The 22174-nt window shown below is 40.9% G+C and overlaps 1 protein-coding gene across 2 annotated transcripts in view; it reads right to left on the reverse strand.

The window, feature by feature from the left end:
* The window catches only part of DZANK1 (double zinc ribbon and ankyrin repeat domains 1), a 64248-nt gene that overhangs the window by 40736 nt on the left and 1338 nt on the right, over positions 1-22174 (reverse strand). Inside the window, exons 2-7 of one of the 2 annotated variants that reach the window (XM_044385665.2) lie at positions 21769-21913; positions 21117-21233; positions 17242-17395; positions 7633-7747; positions 6115-6211; positions 4589-4713 (exon numbers count right to left, since the gene is read on the reverse strand). In XM_044385665.2, the coding sequence (XP_044241600.2) occupies positions 4589-4713; positions 6115-6211; positions 7633-7747; positions 17242-17395; positions 21117-21225 (600 nt within the window). In that variant the 5' untranslated portion in view covers positions 21226-21233; positions 21769-21913. The remainder of the gene's footprint in view (positions 1-4588; positions 4714-6114; positions 6212-7632; positions 7748-17241; positions 17396-21116; positions 21234-21768; positions 21914-22174) is intronic. The other variant, XM_048222288.2, reaches the window with a different exon arrangement.

Here is a 22174-nt window from a genome sequence, read left to right on the forward strand (position 1 = left end):
CACGTCCTAAGAACAATGATGTCCTCTTACACAACAGTGTAATTATCAAAACCAGAAAAGTTAACAGCTACACAATACTATAATCTAATCCCCAGATCTTTATTCAAATGTCATTGTTCACACCAGTGATGTCCTTCGTACTATATATTTTTTTCCTGGTCTAGGATCCAGTCCAGTGTCACACTGTGCATTTAGTCGTCAAATCTCTTTTGTCTCCTTTAATCTGGAATTGTTTCTCAGTCTGTCTGTATCTTTCATGATCTTGACATGTTTGAAGAGTAACGGCTCATTTAATTTGTAGAATCTCCTTCCATTTGGGTTTGTCTGATGTTTCCTCATGACTGGATTCAGGCATGCATTTTGGCACAAATACAAGAGAAATGATATTGTGTCCATCTCAGTGCCTCACACCAAGAAGCACATATAATTCCCATTTTTGTTTCCCTTGCCTTTGAAGACATGTCTAGCAAGAAGTTGCTGTGGCCAGGGTCAAAGAGGTTGCTGCCTATGTTCTCCTCTAGGATTTTGATGGATTCCTGTCTCAGATTTAGGCCTTTAATCCATTTTGAGTTTATCTTTGTATATGGTGTAAGAAAATGGCCCAGTTTCATTCCTCTGCATGTGGCTGTCCAATTTTCCCAACACCATTCATTGAAGAGACTGTCTTTTTTTTTTAAGATTTTATTTATTTATTCGACAGAGATAGAGACAGCCAGCGAGAGAGGGAACACAAGCAGGGGGAGTGGGAGAAGAAGAAGCAGGCTCATAGCGGAGGAGCCTGATGTGGGGCTCGATCCCATAACTCCGGGATCACGCCCTGAGCCGAAGGCGGACGCTTAACCGCTGTGCCATCCAGGCGCCCTGAGACTGTCTTTTTTCCATTGGATATTCTTCTCTGCTTTGTCGAAGATTAGTTGACCATAGAGTTGAGGGTCCATTTCTGGGTTCTCTATTCTGTTGCGTTGATATATGTGTCTGTTTTTGTGCCAGCACCATACTGTCTTGATGATTACAGCTTTGTAATAGAGCTTGGAGTCCAGAATTATGATGCCACCACCCTTTGTTTTATTTTTCAACATTCCTTTGGCTATTTGGGGTCTTTTCTGGTTCCAGTCCAATTTTAGGATTATTTGTTCCAGCTTTGTGAAAAATATTGATGGTATTTTGATAAGGATTGCATTGAATGTGTAGATTGTTCTGGATAGCACAGACATTTTAACAGTATTTGTTCTTGGAGGAAGGTGGGTAGCGAGATGGGGTAACTCGGTGATGGGCATTAAGGAGAGCACTTGATGTAATGAGCACTGTAATATGCAACTGAGGAATCACTAAACTCTACCTCTGAAACTAAAAATAACAATAATCATCATCATCATTTCCATTTTTGAGATGAAGATGCTGAGGCTCAGAAAGGTTGAGTCACTTACTTGAGTTCAGGTCAACAATATGTGAACTATCTCATGTACCCAGGCCTCTCTGAACCCAGGGTCCCTGTCCACCACAATACTTATAGGCTGAGTTTAGGACTCCAGAATTTGTGCTGCAGGCAACGAGGAGCAATAAGAAGTTTTGTGTTGCTTTTGTGTCAGATCCAACATGGCATAGACCAGATGTCACAAAGTAGTGGTCTACTGGCCAAATCTGGCCTGCCACAGAGTTTCATTTGGCCCATATGTATGGGTCCACACAGTGCTTGATGTAATTGTTAACATTTAAAATTAGGTTATAACACATAAAGATGCAGGTTTCTGGATTTTCTTGCAAAATCATGAGATGTGGCAACACTAAGCCTGTAGGCCTTCTTGTCAATAGTTGACTGGGGCTGAGTAGAGATAACTAACCCATTCAGCTGAGTCAGGCTCTCCACGTTGCCAGAGAACCCCTGGCTCTTATGCCCCGAAACTAAAGTCCAATGTCAGCTGTCATTTATCTTCCACCCAGGTTTTATAATACATTTACTCTGCTGCCTAGTCCCTAATGGTGCCCCCAGGTCAGCGCTTAGTTCAGAGACATCTTGTCTCCCTAATGGTTGTTGACATGTTGTAATACCTATCAGTATCATTAATTCTGATGTTGGTTGAAGTATGGTTCAGATAGGATTGAGTTGGAGTATTGACAAGAATCTCTTACCAATAGGAATAAAAAGAGTGGAAGATAAACATTTTGCAGTCCTTTTCTGCCCCCTTGGTCCTCTGAATTCTAGTCAAATTCCCCAAATGTGTCCTCATGTTCCTAATTTTGGGGGATTCTAAATCTTGGAACCTTAGATATTGTCTTCTTCCATCTTTCCCTTCGAAATAACTCTTAAATAACTAGGTGGGCAAGGTAATCCAAATATTCATGCACAAAGAAAATCACTCTTTCTGGACACATTACGGATTATTATGGTCATATGAGAATGTTTTCCGAAAATAGTTATGATTGCATTTTGTCATATACAATTCATTTTTCAAAATGATATATTTTTTTAAATCTCAAAACCAATATTCTTATATACTATACTGCTTACAGGAGTTGAGTGCTCATTAGTCCATTTGGTAATCAGGGAATCATTCTTCCAGAAGGCTGAGATGGGCAATCTTCTGTTGCAGGGATGGTTGTCCTTTTGTTTACTGAGATTTCCAGGAAGGCCTTACTAGGTCTGTGGTCCTCTGGCCAGGGCTTTGTGACCCTCCAGGAAATATAGTCAGTGGGCTGATAGAAGAACCCAGGAGGTCACACTGAGTTACACTATAGCACTACAGACTGGAAATGAAGAAAAGGATTTGATTTTGGGATAAGGATAGTTGGTCTTCTAGGCCAGGGATGCTCAGACTGAACTGATCACCAAAATCTTTCAAGAACTCCATCATAGGCTTATGGGATCAGATTATCTAAAAGGATTGCAGGAAGGCGTAGCTGGGCACATGTATATATTTAAAGTTCCCTCAGGTGATTCTGATGTGCAACGAGGTTTGGAAGTCACGCTTTTTTTTATAATTGATGATGAGTGTGAGCAGCATTGGGATTACAGGCACACAAGAAGCAGTTGTGGTTGGATAGAAAATGTGATTCCGGGTACACTCCATTTAGGGCTCAGAACTGGAGGAAGAGAGCAAGGGCTCCTGGGTTGCCCTTAGATGCCAAAAGTCTAAACTGGATTTTGTAAACACTGAAAAATCAGAGTGCTAGAATAGTTGTAGTAGGCAACTAGTATAAGAAAATCTTTGTGTTATCTAGTAATTAAGTATTGACATGGCTTTTATTTAGGTTGTAAATCATCTCCATCTTATCAAAGCCAATAGGCAAGTCCCTGTCCTTGTCTAATTTGAATCCTTGGTAACATCTGACGTAGATGTCCACTTCTCCTTGAAACTCTTTCTTCTTTTGGCTTTTGGCTTCTATGGCACCACTTCTTCTTTTTTCCCCCTTTGGCTTTCTTCCTACTTCTCAGGCTCTTCCTCCTCTGCTCAACCTCTAAGTGAAGGATTTTGTCTTGTGCCATCTACTCTTCATCTTCTGTATCCTGTCAGCAAGTAATCTCATTCAGACCCAAGCTTTAAACACCATCTATGTATTGAATATTTTTAAATATGTATCTATGGCCCTGACCTCTTCCCTGAGTTTGAACTTGCACATCCAACAGACTACTTAAGACCTCCATCTGGATGTCTAATAAATCCTTTCATACCTGCTCCTCCCTGATCTTTCCCATCTCAATTAATAGCACCACCATCTCTAGCTGCCCAGGCCAGAACCCAGAGTCAACTTTGGCTCCTCCCTGTCCCTTATCCCACCCATCTGATCCTTCAGCCAAACCTGGTGGCTCTTCCTCCAAAACACATCTGTATTCCCATGCCTTCTACCATCACCACTTCTACAACCTTGGTCCAAGCCACCATCATCTCTCGCCTGGAGCAAAAACCTTCTAAATGATACTCCCCTCTTATTCCTCTACAGCTTAATGTCCATACTATAGCCAAAGAGAAAAATTTTAAATGCAAATGATATCCTGTCTTACCTTCCAAATAGATTCCCTTTACAATTAGAAGAAAATCCAAACTTCTTGCTATAGGCCTCAAGATCCTAGAATCTGTGATTCTCAACCACGCCTGTCCATTAGAATCACTTGTGGGTGAATTTTATATATTTTTTTAAAGATTTATTTATTTATTTATTTATTTATTTATTTATTTGACACAGAGAGAGAGAGAGAGGGCATGCACATGAGCTGGGGGGTAGGGGGAAAAGGAGAGGGAGAAGCAGGCTCCCTGCTGAGCAGGAAGCCTGATGCAGGACTCAACCGCAGGACCCTGGGATCATGACCTGAGCCAAAGGCAGATGCTTAAGCGATTGAGCCACCCAGGCACCCACTATTTTAAAATTTTTGATTGATGACTTACATGTTTATTATCTACATGACCCCAACCCCAATAAGATGTAAGCTCCTTAGTACAGGGACTTTCTTGTCCAACACAGTATTCCCAGCACTGAAACAGTGCCTGGCACATGGTGAAAAGGCTAGGGGATACTGCCTTAGAAGTATTTCATGGGAAGATTAAGAATAAAGGAGGTATTTAGTACCATAAGGATTTTCTTTAGAAGTTACCTGAGACTGGCAGGTGGGTGGTCTAGAACCTGATTCTTCATGGTAAGTTGGGATTTCCAGTGGACTCTCCAAGAAACGAAGATCTTTCCATATTTTAGAGTCAGTTCTTTTACCTACTTCAAAGTCTACAATTGTTAAAAAAAAAATTCATTCTGTGAACATCTGTAATTATATATGTAATTATGTAAATATGTCTTCATAGGTGGAAACCCTTTCAGGGACCACTGTCATCACATCTTTAACTACATGTAGCAGCTATATAAAGAAGCCCCCACTCAGTGAACCAGCACTGGGAAAGAAAAAATTAGCCCAGACTGAGAAAATAAAAATCTGCCCTGCTACATTCTATATCATGCCACAGCAGGCTGAGAAAATAGATAAATCCAATGGCAAGGTTAGCAGGAAACATTATTTCTCCCAAGGACACATTGTAGCTGTAAAATATCATAACAGCCCCCCGCTTTCAGTGGCTATTGTCTCTTACTTACTGAGAAACCTTGTTCTCTCTTTTTTTTTAAGATTTTATTTTTTTTATTTTTTTTTTAAAGATTTTATTTATTTGACAGAGATAGAGACAGCCAGCAAGAGAGGGAATACAAGCAGGAGGAGTGGGAGAGGAAGAAGCAGGCTCATAGCGGAGGAGCCTGATGTGGGGCTCGATCCCACAACGCCGGGATCACGCCCTGAGCCGAAGGCAGACACTTAACCGCTGTGCCACCCAGGCGCCCCTTAAGATTTTATTTTTATTTATTTGACAGAGACAGCCAGCAAGAGAGGGAGCACAATCAGGGGGAGTGGGAGAGGAAGAAGCAGGCTCCCAAGGGAGGAGCCTGATGTGGGGCTCGATCCCAGAACACCGGGATCACGCCCTGAGCAGAAGGCAGACGCTTAACGACTGCACCACCCAGGCGCCCCGAAACCTTGTTCTCTAAAACCAGAGATTATCAGAAACTTTGCTGGTTAAAATCTTATCAGAAAGAATGAAACATCGGACTCTTGCCTGGAGGACGTAGGTCATTTTGACACAGAGGAGCAGCTTCAATTTCAAACCTTAGTGCAGAGTATCAGAATATGGTCTCTGAACACAACATCCCACATTTATTTTTGTAGTTTCCGAGGTGAACAAAACCCCGGTTCCCTTCACAATCCATACCTGATGGTGCCAGTTCACATGAAGCCCTGCTTTGTTTTGAGTCTGTCAAAGCTCTGTTTTCATTTAAATTTCACCTAGACTTCACTTGTCCCCAAGCCCTATAACCTTGTCTTTTCCTTTGTTTGGTGTGATGCCCATGGTTCTTATGCAGTGTGGTCTCCCTCCTTGCAAGGAGTCAACAAATCTCACTTTGTGGGACTCCTTGATGATCCCTCTTGGTCTTAAGCTGTTAGTGAGAATAGCACTAAGACTATAACTTAGTTTTCTATTCCAGTGTTTCTGATTCCAACCCTTCTGCAGACAAGAACATGAGCAGTGAACCCATTTGGTGGTTTAGAATACTAAACCTTATCTTCATCCTTCCATGTCATACCTGAAGACTTTCTAAGGTTAACATTCCAATCCTGTTTATTTTCAGTATTCTTATATTTCTTCCATAGTTTTGATCCAACGAATCCATTTTTCAATTCCTAGGAGTGAAGAGATTGAATGTCAATCACTTGATTGCACCCATTTGCAATGTGAAAATGAAAAGTTGCCAGGTAGAGACAATGTCATAGCGTGCCCTTCTTATTTGAAAGGGTTTACGGTAGTTTTTACAAAATGATCTCTGTTTCACCTTTCTCCGGAAACACACAGCTTTGTATCTGGGCCACTTGGCTGGCAGCATTTCTGGTTGGTAGGCTCCACCAGTCAAGCAGCCAAGACCAGCAGCAGGCATCAGGACATGAAGGCAGGTGTTACAATCATGGGAATGTGGGGAATAACAAAGGGACCACCAGATCCAGGAGGCAAATAAAGGGTGGGGGCCAAACCAAGATAGGACTTAACTACACTACCTGCCCATGCACAGTCCTTATATTCTTCTCCATGGACTTTCTTCCCCATGGATTTAGTCCTTTATGCCTGATTCAAGCCTGAGCACCTACTGATGCATGTATGCTCAGCATTTGCTGGATACCCCTGCCCATGGCAGATCCCTGCCCTGATCATACTTGCCTGCACCCACTGCTCTGCTCCCACAGCCACCCCTCGGGCTCTGGTCCATCCTTGGGCTGAAAGGATCCCCTCCCAAACTTCTGGTCATCCCCATCAAGACCTCCATGACCGAGACTTTTTGGTTGATTGCCTTACCATGAATTAGCCCATCCTCTGGCCCTTGGATCTATCTCACTGATGCCCAAAGCCTGGGGACTGAAGTTTCAAACATCCTTGTAGATAAGTCTAGTTCATCTTCCAGAGAGGCAAGGCTTTGAGCTTTTCGGGGATGAAGATTTCAACATAATCGACGGCTATGGTCACAGAGGGTTTCTACTAGTCGGATGTATCTGTCCAACAAATATACACTCACTGCCCTCTCCAGCCCACCTCTGTGCAAGGCAATGAGTATGGCAGACACACTCTCTGCCACCTTGGAACTTACACTGCATGGGGAAGGTAGACGATGAGCAAAGTAATCACATATTCAAAGCACTATATAAGAGAAGGCCTGGATGCTAGGGGAGCAGTGATAGAACACAGCATACACAGTGTAGTTTGCCTGCAGTAATATATAGGGGAGTCATAGGGCAAGAATGGATGGCTGAAGATGGAAACTAATCACTTGGGATGCCAAGCTAAAGGTTTCTGCTTTCTTCAACAGGTAATCGAGGGTCACTGAAGACACTGAAGCATGGGTCATGATACTGGGGAGGAATTTCTAATGTGCAGGATGGAACACGTGCAGGATGGACTGACCAACAGGTGGAAAATCACTTTGCCATGGTGGCTACTGACCTCAATTATAAGAACCTATGAGCACAGGTGACAAAATGAAAGAAGTGGGATCACTGAGAAAGAAGAAACCAAGAATACAGTGACTATCTGAAAGTGTTACAGTTTCACTACTTGCCTGTTTGGAAGAATCTTTGAGAACATTTTCAACATGGTTTTCTGAAGAGACTGTATTTGGTGGCTCGTAGCCCACCTGAAACACCTTTGTTACAATGCCACTCTGTCGGCAGTCCCTGAAAATTATTCAAAATGGAAAAAGTGTTATGCGAAGCTTCCAAGAAAAGATGGCTTGCAGTTAAGATAACTCTATAGAGTTCCTTGGTCTCGCTACTAAGGTTATTGTATTTTAAACTGGAGAAATCAAAATACAACTTCTAAAGTCTTTTCTTACCTTATTATCATTTAGATTATATATTGCTATGTAACAAAGCATTCCAAGACATGTGGTCTTCAGACACAACTGTGGGTTAACCAGGCTCAGCTAGGTAGCTCTCATTTGCCATCTCTCATGTGGTCAGATTGGACTGGAGGCAACTGAAAGATGATCTCAGCTGGATGTCTAAAATGTTTGCTTCCCTCCTATTCAGAGCCTGTGCTGGGGTAACTGGAACAGCTGGGGGCTCACCAGTCATCTTTCCCAGTCTGTTTGCCCATCTGTCTCTGTTTCTCTCTCCCTCCTTCTTCCTGTGGTTAGCTTGGGCTTCCTCACCGTATGGAAGGCTCAGGGAAATCAGACTTCCTACATGGTGGCTGGTCTCCTCCAGGGTTTACGTTCCAAAGACCAGAGCAGAAACTGTAATACTTCTTTTGATCTAGCCTTCACATTGTTTCTGAAGCATTTTATTGGTCAAATGTAAGTCGTAGGGCCAGCCTGGATTTGAGCAGAGAGGCTGCACTGGGAGGCATGGTTTACTGCAGGACCATTTTTGGAGATTATCTGCCCCATGCTCACAAGATTTCATTAAGATTACCTTAAGCCTCAAACTATTCTAAAACAAAGAATGGGGTTACCTATATACCATTCCATGTGAGTCAAGATAATTTTCCTTACCGCAGCTGAAGGTAGCATCTGCTCTAGGAGATTTTAACGGTTATTCCTTACATACTAGCGTCTTTTCAATTTATTCATAACAAGTCACAGTTAATCTTGTTCCTCTCTGATACAAGAGAGTTCCATGAGAAAGCAGTGTAGAGGTGCCCATCACTAAAATCTGGTGGTGACTGCATTTCAGTACCAGCAGCTTACCTGTACTCTTAATTTTTCAAAACAGCTTTATTGAGGTGTACTTTACATGACATAAAATTCACCTATTTTAAGTACATAGTTCAAGGATATTTAGTAAATTTATACAATTTGTGCGACTATCGCCATAATCCAGTTCTAGAATGCTTCCAGCACCCCCCAAAATTCTCTGGTGCCTGTTTGAAGTCCCTCCTTGCTACCAACTCCTACCCCAGGCAGCCACTGATCTGCTTCCTGTCGCTATAGTTTTACCTTTTCTAGACATTTAAAATAAATTTAACCATACAAATAGAGTCTAACATGTCTGGCTTATTTCACTTGTTTTTTTTCTGACATTCACCCATGTGGCTGTATGTATCAGTGGTTTGTTCACTTTTATTAGTGAATAGTGTTCCATTTTATGAATGCATCACAGTTTGTATATCCATTCCCCAACTGATGGTCGTTTGGATTTTTTTCCAGTTAGGGGTTGTTATGCATAACGCTGCTATGAACATTCATATATGTCTTTGTAGTGTCAGCCCTCACAGTTGTGTTTTCTCTTTTTCTGAATACCAGTGCCTGACTTAAGCTCTGATTGCCAAGGTTTCCACTTCAAGGGCGGTTATCCTGAATAACCACACTGCCAGCCACAGCACTTAACAAATTAGCAGGCCAGTACCACCTCCAAACCCCACCATCACCCCACCCTGAGGCCCCTTGGTTGGTTTTCATAAATTACCATTTGGGTCCCTTATTTTTGTTTGTTTTTCTCTTCCCAGGCTTGAAATTCCTGCTCTTATGTTTATTTTATTTTTTTATAATAATATTTTTTAAATGATTTTTTCTTATATTATGTTAGTCACCATACAGTACATCCCCGGTTTCCGATGTAAGGCTCGATGATTCATTAGTTGCGTATAACACCCAGTGCACCATGCAATACGTGCCCTCCTTACTACCCATCACCAGCCTATCCCATTCCTTATGTTTAAAATTAATCAATAAAGAGTGAGACCAAGAGACCCTAGGGCCCCACCCTCAACCTCAATAAAAGTAGAACCCCAGGCCCATGCACTCTCTCTCTCACTCTCTCTACTGGTGACCTTGCTGTGTGGCCCTAGGTATACTATGTAATTTCCAAGTCTTGTAAGTAATAAACCTTGTCTCTGAGACTCAGTTTCCTGATGGTTCCTGCTGAAGATGTCTTGCAACCATGATAAGAACCACAAGGGCCAGTCCAGTCACAACACTGGTTACTGATGGGCTGAGTCCAGCAATACGATAGTCTTCATGTGGACATGTTTTCATTTCTCGTGAACAGATAGATATGCAGGAGTGGAACTGCTGGGCTGTGGTATGTCTAACTTTTTAGAAACTGCTAGACTGTGGTTGTTCCACTTCACATTTCCACCAGCATTATCTGAAGGTTCCAGTTTCTCCACATACTCATCAACATTTGATATTGTCAGTCTTTTTTGATCACCCGTTCTCTTGATCATGTTCTCTGTAGGTATTTGCTTGAGCTGTGTCCCTAGCGTATTGGGATACAGGCTTGAGTGTCGTAACACAGAATCCAAACAATGGCTTAAACTAGAGAGAATCAACAGGGTATAATCAGCCCAGAGCTGGTACAGAGGTGCCATGCTGTCAAGTTTCTACCTTGTTGCTCCATCTCTAAGACTTTGAACTTTCCTTCACCACCCAACATGGCTGACCATGTCCACATTCCAGTCAGCAGGAACCAGGGCCCACCTCTTCCCTTTAAGGGCACAATCCAGAAGTTGCATGCATCACTTTCACATACATCTCACTGGCCACACCTGGTGATATGGTTCTTGCCAGTTGCAAGGAGGATTGGGAAATATCTTTCTTCCAGGCAACCATGTGTCTGGCTAAAAATCATGGGTTCTATTATCCTAGAAGAAGGGAAACACAGATACCAGGGGACAGCCACCAGCCTCCAATGATCATCATGACCATGTGTCAAATTTAATATATTTAACTCTCAAGCCCACTAATTTGTGTTGAAAGCTTACAGCTGGGGGGCGCCTGGGTGGCACAGCAGTTAAGCGTCTGCCTTCGGCTCAGGGCGTGATCCCAGCATTATGGGATCGAGCCCCACATCAGGCTCCTCTGCTATGAGCCTGCTTCTTCCTCTCCCACTTCCCCTGCTTGTGTTCCCTCTCTCGCTGGCTGTCTCTATCTCTGTCAAATAAATAAATAAAAAATCTTAAAAAAAAAAAAAAAAGAAAGCTTACAACTGGAACACAGGTGATTCTGTGTGAATTCTCTTCTGCCCAGGCACTTAATTCTTTTTTTTCTTTTTTTAAAGATTTTATTTATTTATGTGACAGAGAGACAGCCAGCGAGAGAGGGAACACAGCAGAGGGAGTGGGAGAGGAAGAAGCAGGCTCCCAGCGGAGGAGCGCGACGTGGGACTCGATCCCGGAACGCTGGGATCACACCCTGAGCCCGAAAGCAGATGCTTAATGACTGCACTACCCAGGCGCCCCCAGGCACGTAATTCTTTTTCCATTTCCATTCTCTACCTTCTTTTCTGTTCTTTGTCTGCTTTGCTCTTATTAATTTTCATATTGGTCTCTCATATATTTCATACACTTCATTAGCCTTTCTTTTGCAATTTCTCAGATATTTTACAAGCCAGTTTTTTAATATTTCTTAAAGATTTTGAAGCTTTAAGTAAATAAGTGTCCCAAAATGCTTTAAATTCTGTGATTAAGTAAATATTCATAAATGCATACACATCAATCCCAAAACAGTTGAGAAATGTTTAACATTAAGCAATATAGAAGTTTCAAGCTACATTTTTAGAAGAAAATAATGATCAGAAGTACACAATTCATCTCAATTGCCACTATCGGTGAGTAATAATATTTAAACTGCATGTTCACTGGCTGGAGTGATTTATGGGTGGCTAAACTTTAGGGAAGCACACATTTTGTCTTGTTTTGTTCTTATTTTTTTATTAAAGATTTTATTTATTTATTTGTTAGAGAGACAGAGAGAGAGAGCATAAGCAGGGGGAGAGGCAGGTAGAGGGAGAAGTAGGCTCCCCACTGAGCAAGGAGCAGATGTGGGACTCGATACCAGGACCCCGGGATCATGACCCAAAGTGAAGGCAGACGCTTAACCGACTGAGCCACACAGGTGCCCCTTGTTTTGTTCTTAATAATAAAATCAGTTTTACAGTTACAGGAATCTGGATGCAGATACAGATGATCTTTTAGATGAACCGCTTACTTAACTCATTCACCTCAACATCCATCTCATCTAAATATTCATCTTTGGTCCCAGGTCTGTCATTCAAGATACAGCTGTCCTCCTTGCTAACACACTTCCTGGACACCACAAATATCTCCATCCAGGGATCATTTAAATCCTGGATAATTGCGGGGTTCCCTGAAATGTGTGCTTCTAGCCCCACTGTCACAGCAAGCAGAAGCCTGACTCCCATCCACTTACTCCACTCCTGGAAGGTACAGGGGTCTCCCCCACCATAGCTGGCCCCTTCCATGGGGACCCAGCCAGGGCTCTCACCTGTGGACTTTGTTCCCTCCACGAGGAGCCCAGAAAATAGTTTCAACTGCCTGCTAAGTTAAAGGATATCCTGACTGTGATATCAAAAAAGGCTTAAGTTTGTAGTTGGAGTTAGAAATCATACTCAGCCCAAATCTCATTTAAATACACATAAATTTTTGCTAGGATTGAAATCAGAGTTCTTAAATATGTATCTTTAGGAATAGCAATATAAGGTGCATTCAAGATTTAAAAAAAAGTTATGTGTAGCTCTATCCCCAGAAAGATTACTATCCTCTCAATAAAACAGCAGAATTACTTGGATGATTGCAAGAGTTAAGAAGGTGGATCTGTAAGAATTCTGCAACTTGTCCAGGCCCGGTTTTCTCAATCTACTGAGAACTGGTGAAATTTTAGGCCAGATAATACTTTGCGGTGGGAGCCTGTCCTGCGCCTAAGATGTTTAGCAACATCCTTGACCTTTACCCTGCAGATGTCACTAGCACACTCCACTACCAGATGTGACAATCAAAAATGTTTCCAGACATTACCAAAAGTCCCCTTTGGGGCAAAAATATGCCCAACTGAGAACCTGTGGTTTAGGAACATGAAGGGTTTAAGTAGAACCCACTTACTCACGCAGGCATAGATTTTCGAATTCGAGGCATGCCCTTTGAGTTGGGTCACACAACAGCAAATTGTTAGCCCCTTTGTGAAGAACTGGAATAACAACAAGCAACAATAATAACAGCTACTACACGTGCAATGCCAAGTATATACTAAGTGTATTACCTCTGATCTTCACAATGGCTGTCAACTAAGTTTTATTAACCTCAATTAATGAAAAAGAAAACTGAGAATCAGAACTTACTCAAGTTAGTAAGTTCCTCTTACTCAAAGAGGAGTGAAAGAACTGGGATTAAAGTGCAGATCTGAAAGCCAACAAACTCCATCCTCTGTCCCACCCTCCAAACTACCCCTCTCAAAGCAGTGCTCTTCTTGCATTTGTTGCCGCTTATGGAGATGACATCTGGATCTTTCCTCCACACATTATATACTGCATGGGGCTACAGATGGATGCCTGTGAGATGCCCTGGTAACCTGCCAATCAGTTTACTTTATTAACCATTGTTGTAAAACTGTAAAGTCCCTCATGGAAGAAAAATGATTGTTCTCAGGGGACTCTGACTCCCCCAACTACCTACCCTCAGTTCGAGACAACTTGTACCTCAGCCCAGCTCAATTTATCTTGACCACCATATAAGGTAGTTGACAAAGAAGGGAGAACCACGCAAGTTCATTGTCAAAACACTATAAAATGATATCAAAGATAGGAAGTTCCTAACCATAAAGGTGGCTTTTAAAGAAACAAGACAGATGTCAGAAAGTTTACAGACCCTGGACTAGACCATCAATATGAACCATCAAAACCCAACATCAGGGTGCCTGGATGGCTCAGCTGGTTAAGGGTCTGACTCTTAATCTCAGCTCAAGTCTTGACCTCAGAGTTGTGAGTTTAAGCCTTGCATTGGGCTCCATGCTGGGCATGGAGCCTACTTAAACAAGACAAGACAATACAAAACAATCCCGACCCCCATCCCTGGTTGCTGAATTGTTCCCAAGTTCCCCACCCCTCTTGTTCATCTGTGTTCTTTACTAACCACGCTCTGATGTGAACATTCATGTACATACATTTGGACACATGAAAGCACACATCTGACAGTGCCCTTATTCCTTTTCTTTCATTCTAGAATATCATACTTTAATAAAAAATGTATTTCCAAAAAAGTGGTATTGGTCAGATCTCTCTAAACGGAAACACCTTTTTTTCCCCCATTAATACATCACTTGCCACTCTTGGTTGCATATTGGAATCATCAGGAAACTTTAAAAATACTGATGCCTGGGTCCCACTCCAAGAAATGGTTATTTAGTTGGTCTGGAGTATATGACCTGAGCATGTAGATTCTGCAAAGCTCCCTGGCTGATTCTGATAGGAGCCTGGGGTAGATTGTTACAACAACAGTCCCTGAGGCATTATATCTTTATCTGCACGCCCTGGTGCCCTTGCGTCCTTGCAGAATCCCTTCACACATTGACTTCGGGTGTTGCCATGTGACTTGCTTTGTCCAGTGAAACATTAACAAAGCAGAGACTAAAAAAACATCAACATCTGCATACCCGGGCTTGCCCTTTCTCTACAGCTTTTGGAACTGAATGAAAACACTCAGGTGACCCAGCTGGAGACCCACGGCTTGGCCAACCGCCCGCACCAACCACCAGAAATGTGACTCAAGCTTTCTTAGACTCTCTAGCTCAAGGTGAGCCTGAAAAATGACTGCAGCCAGGTCAGGGACCTCAGGAAAGATCAGAAGAACAAGTAACCAGCTGAATGCACACCAAAGTGCTGACCCACAGAATAATGAGCAAATAAATGTTTGTTCTTTTAAGACACTAAATGTCAGAGTGGTTGGTTATACAGCAATAGCCAACTGGTTCAGCAGCCGAGGTTGAGAAGCAGTGGTTACATGACAATTTTGGAGATTCTTTATTGTTTATATTTATTTATCACAAAAGCAAAGCTCACTTAAATTTTGGAAGCTACAAAAATTATCAATACAAACACCACAAACATGACTAAATCACCAGAGGCAATGAATGCTAAATTGGGCTTGTTTGTTTTGTTTCAAATGGCTTAATCATGAGAAGCAAACTAACGTCAGAGAGGGAGACAAACCATAAGAGACTCTTAATCATAGAAAACAAACTGGGGGTGCTGGAGGGGAGAGGGATAGGGGGATGGGGTAACTGGGTGCTGGACATTAAGGAGGGCACGGAATGTAATGAGCACTGGGTGTTCTATAAGACTGATGAACCACTGAACTCTACCTCTGAAACTAATAATACATTATATGTTAATTAATTGAATTTAAATTAAACTTTTTTTTTTTTTAAAGAAAGCTTACAATAGAGAAGAATTTTATGTCAGTACCTTTTGCAAACTGAGCTGGGACAGAAAGAGACTGGGGGGCTGCCCCTCAACCTGACCCCTTTGAAACAAAGACATCCACAGTGTCCCTGGCCATCTGGCTCAGGGAAGGGAGAGACAGAGGGCTGTCTGCAATGAGTACTCCTTGCCCACCACTCACTCACTCCTGGCCGCCTCTGGTCAGTGCCCTTCTTCAGTTCTGTCCTGACACATTTTTAAGATATTTATTTATTTATTTAACAGAAAGAGAGAGAGAGAAAGCACAAGTAGGGGGAGCGGCAGGCAGAGGAAGAAGCAGACTCCCCACTGAGCGGGGAGCCCACTGTGGGACTCGATCCCAGGACCCTGGGATCATGACCTGAGCCAAAGGCAGACATTTAACCAACTAAACCACTCAGGCTCCCCGTCCCAACATGTTTTTAAACAATGTCAAAATACTATAGTGCACTCTTCTATCCTAACTAGTTTTTACTTGTATCATAAATATTTTCCAGCATCACTCAAAACTTCCTGACCATAATTTTTCCTCTTAACGTGTTAGTGGCCTTTAATTGTTAACACTCTCATTTCAAAGCCTTTTCTCCTCATTAAGAAATTAATTACCGTAAGTACCTAGAAAAAGGCTTGAACAAAGCAGTATAATTTCCATAAAGAAAATTTACCTCATTTAAATACGTTTGTCACAAAGGTATACAAGCACAAATCTTTCTGTCTTGAAGACTCAAACACATTTTTGCATAAATACTTTCCCTGAGCTGAGCACATCTGAAATACTAACTGCTTTCAGAACAGACACTAAATGGGCACAAAGCAAGATGGTGAGAAGCATAAAGAATGACCTTCCTCTGGACTCTTTTGAAAGCTGTATTAACTCCTCTGAATTACATAGTTAGTAATTATTACTTCATCTTATTACTACCTGCAACTTATAGAAGGGCCTGCCTTACAGCTTTAGGCACCAAAGTATTTTGCTTATTAATTTTTAATAATTGAGATGACTTGTTTTGACAGAAGTGGTTTGGCAAGTGAAAAAAGCCAATTTACTCCAGTCTTTAATAGAGAATAATAATGTGTATGAGGGTTTTTGTTTGGTTGGTTCATGTTTGTTCTGGTTTGTTTTTTTTTTTAAACTTTCAAATGCCAAAGCTGTCATCTGTGTAGAATTTGTAGTTCTCAAAAGCCATGCAGTAGCTCAGCCACCAGGGGGAGCCTGGAGAGGGTTTTTGTTTTTGTTTTGTTTCTGTTTTTTTGTGGGTTTTTTTTTTTCCTTTTTTTTTTAAGTACCTGCCCAAAGCCAGGTATTGGTTTGAGGCTTAAAAGTGTTCCAAAAATGTGGCTAAACCTGTCTTGCTGTGCAGAATAATTCTTCTATCACAGACACACAGACGTGCAAAGCGCTTCAGTTTTTTTCTCTATAACACACAGCTTCCAAATTAAGTGGTGTTTCTATATTTGAAAATTGAAAAAAAGTCATTGAGTAGGAAAGAAAGGACAAAGAAACGAATAAAGGAGCTAATGTCCAACAAAATAAAATGACAGTGGCCTCGAAGGCCGATTAAGTCGATACAAAATACAACAGAGAATGATGGTGAATGATGGTGGTTGTAGGCCATGTCCTGTGGAATAAAAGGACCATCCACTAAAAACCGTATTTTCTTCACAGCCAGATGAATCACTTCAAAGATCCCAAACCCTGAAAAGGCTCTTCCTTCCCAAAATCCCCATGTGGAACTCAAAAGAAAAGCAGTCTTTATAAACATAAGCCCTCATCAAGCTGTACTCTCGTGATTTGTGCACTTTACTGTACACCTTGGTAAAAGACAAACAAAACCCAAAAGTTATATGTTAAAATTAAATAACTTTGCCTTTAGTGCCATTCTAATACAGCACCTGTTCTCAAAGGAAGAAAAAAAATAAAATTAAAACATAACATCATTATATTAACAATTGTTTTCATCACCATGCTCTTAACTTACTTAGAGACCGCAACAGCTTTAACTTGTATTTTTCCATCAGGCAGAGTAATAGGCTTCGTATACTTAAATGTATTATTTTCACCATAACCAATTCTCTTTAGAAATTCAGGTTTGCTGCCATCCAGGGTATAATATATGTTGACATCGGGGGTGTCTGAAAAACCCAAAACAGGGTAACTGTAATTAACACTAAAGTAGCACAGCCTCTGAATAATGTTTGTGGGTCCAATGAATATCTGCATTCAATTTTCAAATATAGAATAATAATAAAAATTAATAAGATTTTTTTTATATATTATAGGAATGAATACCATAACTAGCAATAAGTGAGTTCTTTCTCTGTACCAGGCACTGTACCTTATATGAATTAGCTCAACGCGACCCTATGTGACAGGTCCCATTTTATACTCACTTTATAGATGAGGAAATTGAGTCCCAGAGAGGTTAAGGAGGTTACTGAGTAACAGCAGAGTTGTGGTTTCACTTGGCTATGGATCCAGAGCCCATGCTCTTGAACCACTATGCTATTGTGCTGCTCCAACAAGGCACTGATGCAAATAGAGCAGGGCTCAGTTTTAAGACTACAATACCCATTTAGAAAGCAGAAGCTAACTTTTTAGTTTTTGAGCACTGCTTCAGAAATGCTATTATTAGGGCGCTTGGATGGCTCAGTCGGTTAAGCATCCAACACTTGGTCTTGGCTCAGGTGTTGATCTCAGGGTCATGAGTTCAGCCAACTTAAAAAAAGGTTTTTAAAAAAGAAAGGCTTTTATTATATTTTATTTGGACTTGGTAAATGATTCCTAGACTTCTTGGAAAATTTTTAAAGGTAACAAATTCATATAATTCAAGGTTCAAAAGGTCAAAAGAGTATAAGAGAGGAGATCTTTTTTTAAAAAAAAAAGATTTTATTTATTTACTTGAGAGAGAGAGAGAGATAGTGAGGGAGAGCAGAGCAGGAGGGAAGGAGGGGCAGAGAGAGAAGCAGACTCCCCGCCGAGCAGGGAGCCCAACACACGGCTTCATCGCAGGACCCTGGGATCATGGCCTGAGCTGAAGGTAGATGCTTAACCAACTGAGCCACCCAGGCGCCCCTAGGGAGGGGATCTTAAAAGTTCTCATCACAAGAAAAATAACTGTAACTGTTGGTGGTGGATGGTAACTACATTGATTGTGGGGATAACTTTGCAATATATATAAATATCAAATCGTTACATTGTACTCATGAAACTAACATAAAGTTATACATTATCTCAAGTTTTTAAAAAGTCAAAAAAGGATATACAGTTAAAACCCTCTCCCACCCCTGACATCAGCCAGCTGGCCAAAGGCAATCAATGGTGTCCTGAGTATCCTTCCAAAAATATTTTATATCCATACAAGCATGTATATATTCTTATTTTCCCCTCTCTTTTATTTTTTTTTATTTTTTTTTAAGATTTTATTTATTTATTTGACAGAGATAGAGACAGCCAACGAGAGAGGGAACACAAGCAGGGGGAGTGGGAGAGGAAGAAGCAGGCTCATAGCGGAGGAGCCTGATGTGGGGCTCGATCCCATAACGCCGAGATCACGCCCGCCCTGAGCCGAAGGCAGACGCTTAACCGCTGTGCCACCCAGGCGCCCCTCCCCTCTCTTTTAATACAGATGGTGACATACCACACCCTGTTCCACACACTTCTTTTTCATTGAACAATATTACCTTGCATCGTGTTCTATAGTGGTATACAGGGTGTCCTCACTCTTTGTTATGGCTGTATTGGGTTCTGTCCTTATACAGATGAACCAATATTTAACCAATCCCCTATAGATGCATATTTCGGCTCTTTTTCTTTTTCTTTCTGTTTTTTTTCTTTTGCCATCACAAGCACTGCAATGAATATCTGCATAAAGTTCTTTTAATATCTGCAAAATATGTAGAACTAGTATTGCTCAGTCAAAAGATATGCACATTTATAATTTTAGCTGATATTGTCAAACTTCCCTTGATGGACACTGAAACAATTTACATTGCTACCAGCAATGCATGAAAAGTGCCTATTCACCCACGCTCACACCTATAGTGCATTATTAATTTTTCTTTTATTTTTGCCATCTCCTAAGTGTAAAAAAAACCTCATAGTTTTAACTCACATTTCTCACATTTTTGAGTAAGGTTCATTCACTCATTCAACAAATATTTATCAAGTACCTATTACATGCCAGACACTGTTCTAGGCACTGGGGACACACCAGTGACCAAAATCCCAGCTCTCAGGGAGCCTCTATTTTAGGAAGGACACACAAACAATGAACAAAACAAATGAACAAACAAGTATACACATGATATCAAGTGGTGATTAAATGCCATGGAGTAAATAGAGCAGGGGATAAGGTCTGCTCGGCAAGTAGGTAAAGGGATGGGTAGATGTATATTCTCCTGTGTTTAAAAGACATTTATATTTCCTTTCCTAGAAAATGTCCTTTCACACCCTTTGCCCACTTTTCTATTGGGTTACTATCCTTTTTGTTATTGAATTCTAGAACCTATTTATTTATTTATTTAAAAGATTTTATTTATTTGAGAGAGAGAGAGCACACATGCACGCATGAGTGGGGGGTGAAGGCAGAGAGAGAGGGAGAAGCAGACTCCCCGCTGAACAGGGAGGCCGACGCAGGGCTCGATCCCAGGACCCCGAGATTATGACCTGAGCCAAAGTCAGATGCTCAACCAACTGAGCCACCAAGGTGCCCTGAACCTTTTTATTTATTAAACATTTTAAATATCAGGGAATTTGGATCTTCTGTCATTCATATCCTCACTTGTCAATAATGATCCACCTTCTCCCAAGAGTTGTGGGTACATTTATTGAAATTTGTATTTTGGTCTGAGACTGTTTTAAAAATAATACTAGCTTTTAAGATAAAAGGGAGATATAGTATATTATAAAATATTCTTAGTTGGAATTTGGGAACCACAGGGGTCACCAGAAACATAGATAAATAGATTTTACACACTAACTATCAAAATATATCATTGGAATTTCAAAGTCTTTTTAAACAAGTATTTGTTCATATGTTTTATCTATAAAATTTTCCTGGGGCACCTAGCTGGCTTAGTCAGTAGAGCATGTGACTCTTGATCTCAGGGTCATGAGTTTGAACCCCACATTGGGCACAGAGATTTAAAAAAAAAAAAAAGCTTTCTCTTCTCCTTATTTTAATTATATACATACATGTGTATACATGTAGATAAATATATATATATGTATATGTATGTATGTGTATGTGTATATATAAACTCCTGTCATTACCATGAAATGTATTCACTGCTTTCTTTCTCAACAGTAGTTAAGATTTATTTTGCCATTACTATGTGCCAGACACTATGTACCTCACATAACATGTCAACTCACTTAATCCTCACAGTGGCTCTAAATGGCAGACATTATTCTCACTAACAATGAGAAAACTGAGACTCAGAAAGGCTAAGTAATACATCGCTAGAAGTTGTCCAAAGCAGGATTTAAATCTCCAGTGTGTCTGACTGGAAAGCCTGTGTTACTAGATCAAATTACTATCCCAGCAAAATAACGAGAATCGTGGGAAAGTCCGGGAGAGAACCGGGACATCTTACCGTGGCTAATGTGAGTCAAGGCACTGCTGCAACTATCTACTGATACAAATGAAAGGCTGGTCAAAGCCAACCACCTTACTCTAAATATATACCACTCTATAAACCACCAAGTACAACACCGTTTCAAATTTTGTAACTTTTACAAAATTCCCAAGGTGCTAATTGTAGAAAGCATGAAAAGTGATATATCAACAACTAGATGAACATAAAGAGTATGGCAATGTTATTTTACATGCTTTCAGGTACATTTGATTCTTACCAGATTTCATTTCCAAAAGTGTATTGTTATCAATTTCATGGTTGGCTTTTCCGGGTGGAGGCACTCGCAATGGTATGATCTGAGGGACACACACTGAACCAGCAGTCATTTTCTCTCCTTACATTAAAAAAAGTGGATGAAAATTAAATTCCAATGGGCACCTTTTTGAACACAGAAGTTGAAGAGAAGCACCTTGTTTAAATACAGCAAAACTACTAAAACTAAAGAGAATGCCACCTAAAACATTACTTAATTTTTAATTCAAATAATTATTGTTTCAGCTGCATTTTTGCTGTTGAGGTCTTGTGTGGGATTTTGATTATCTAAATACTTCTGGGAAAAAAGCATGAATGAACGGGATGGGGAAATGAAATTATTTTAAATGAACAAATTAGATGAATACAACAGTCCCCCCCCTTATCCACGGGGGAAATGTTCAAGACCCCAATGGATGCCTGAAACCACGGATAGTGCAAAACCCTATATATCCTGTTTTTTCCTATACATATATACCCATGATAAAGTTTAATTTATAAATCAGGCACAGTAAGAGATTAACACAATAATAAAATAGAACAATTACAACAGCGTACTGTAATAAAAGTTTTGCGAATGTGGTCTCTCTCAAAATATCTTATTGTACTGTACTCACCCTTCTTCTTGTGATGATGCGAGATGATAAAATGCCTATGTGATGAGATGAAGTGAGGTGAATGACCTAGGCACTGTGATGTAGCATTAGGCTACCACTGACCTGACATCAGAAAGAGGATCATCTGCTTCTAGGCCCCAGTTGACTGCAGGTAAGAGAAACCATGGAAAGCAAAACCGCAGATAAGGGGAGACTACTGAACGTCAGAACAGAGACCATCACTACTGATCTGATCTGAGCTTCCCCTAAATCATTATCACCCTTTCCTGCCTCTTGTTAAGGGGCCACCTCTCTTGGCTTCAGGGTAAGTCGTCACCCAAGAGGAACAGAAGTAACTCTGTATGGCATGAAATGTTAATTTAGAGCCAACTCCCTTGTGAAAGCTCCAGGTTCAAGGCCCTGCTGT

Source organism: Ursus arctos, unplaced genomic scaffold (genome assembly GCF_023065955.2).
Source record: "Ursus arctos isolate Adak ecotype North America unplaced genomic scaffold, UrsArc2.0 scaffold_16, whole genome shotgun sequence".
Taxonomy (NCBI): Eukaryota; Metazoa; Chordata; class Mammalia; order Carnivora; family Ursidae; genus Ursus; species Ursus arctos.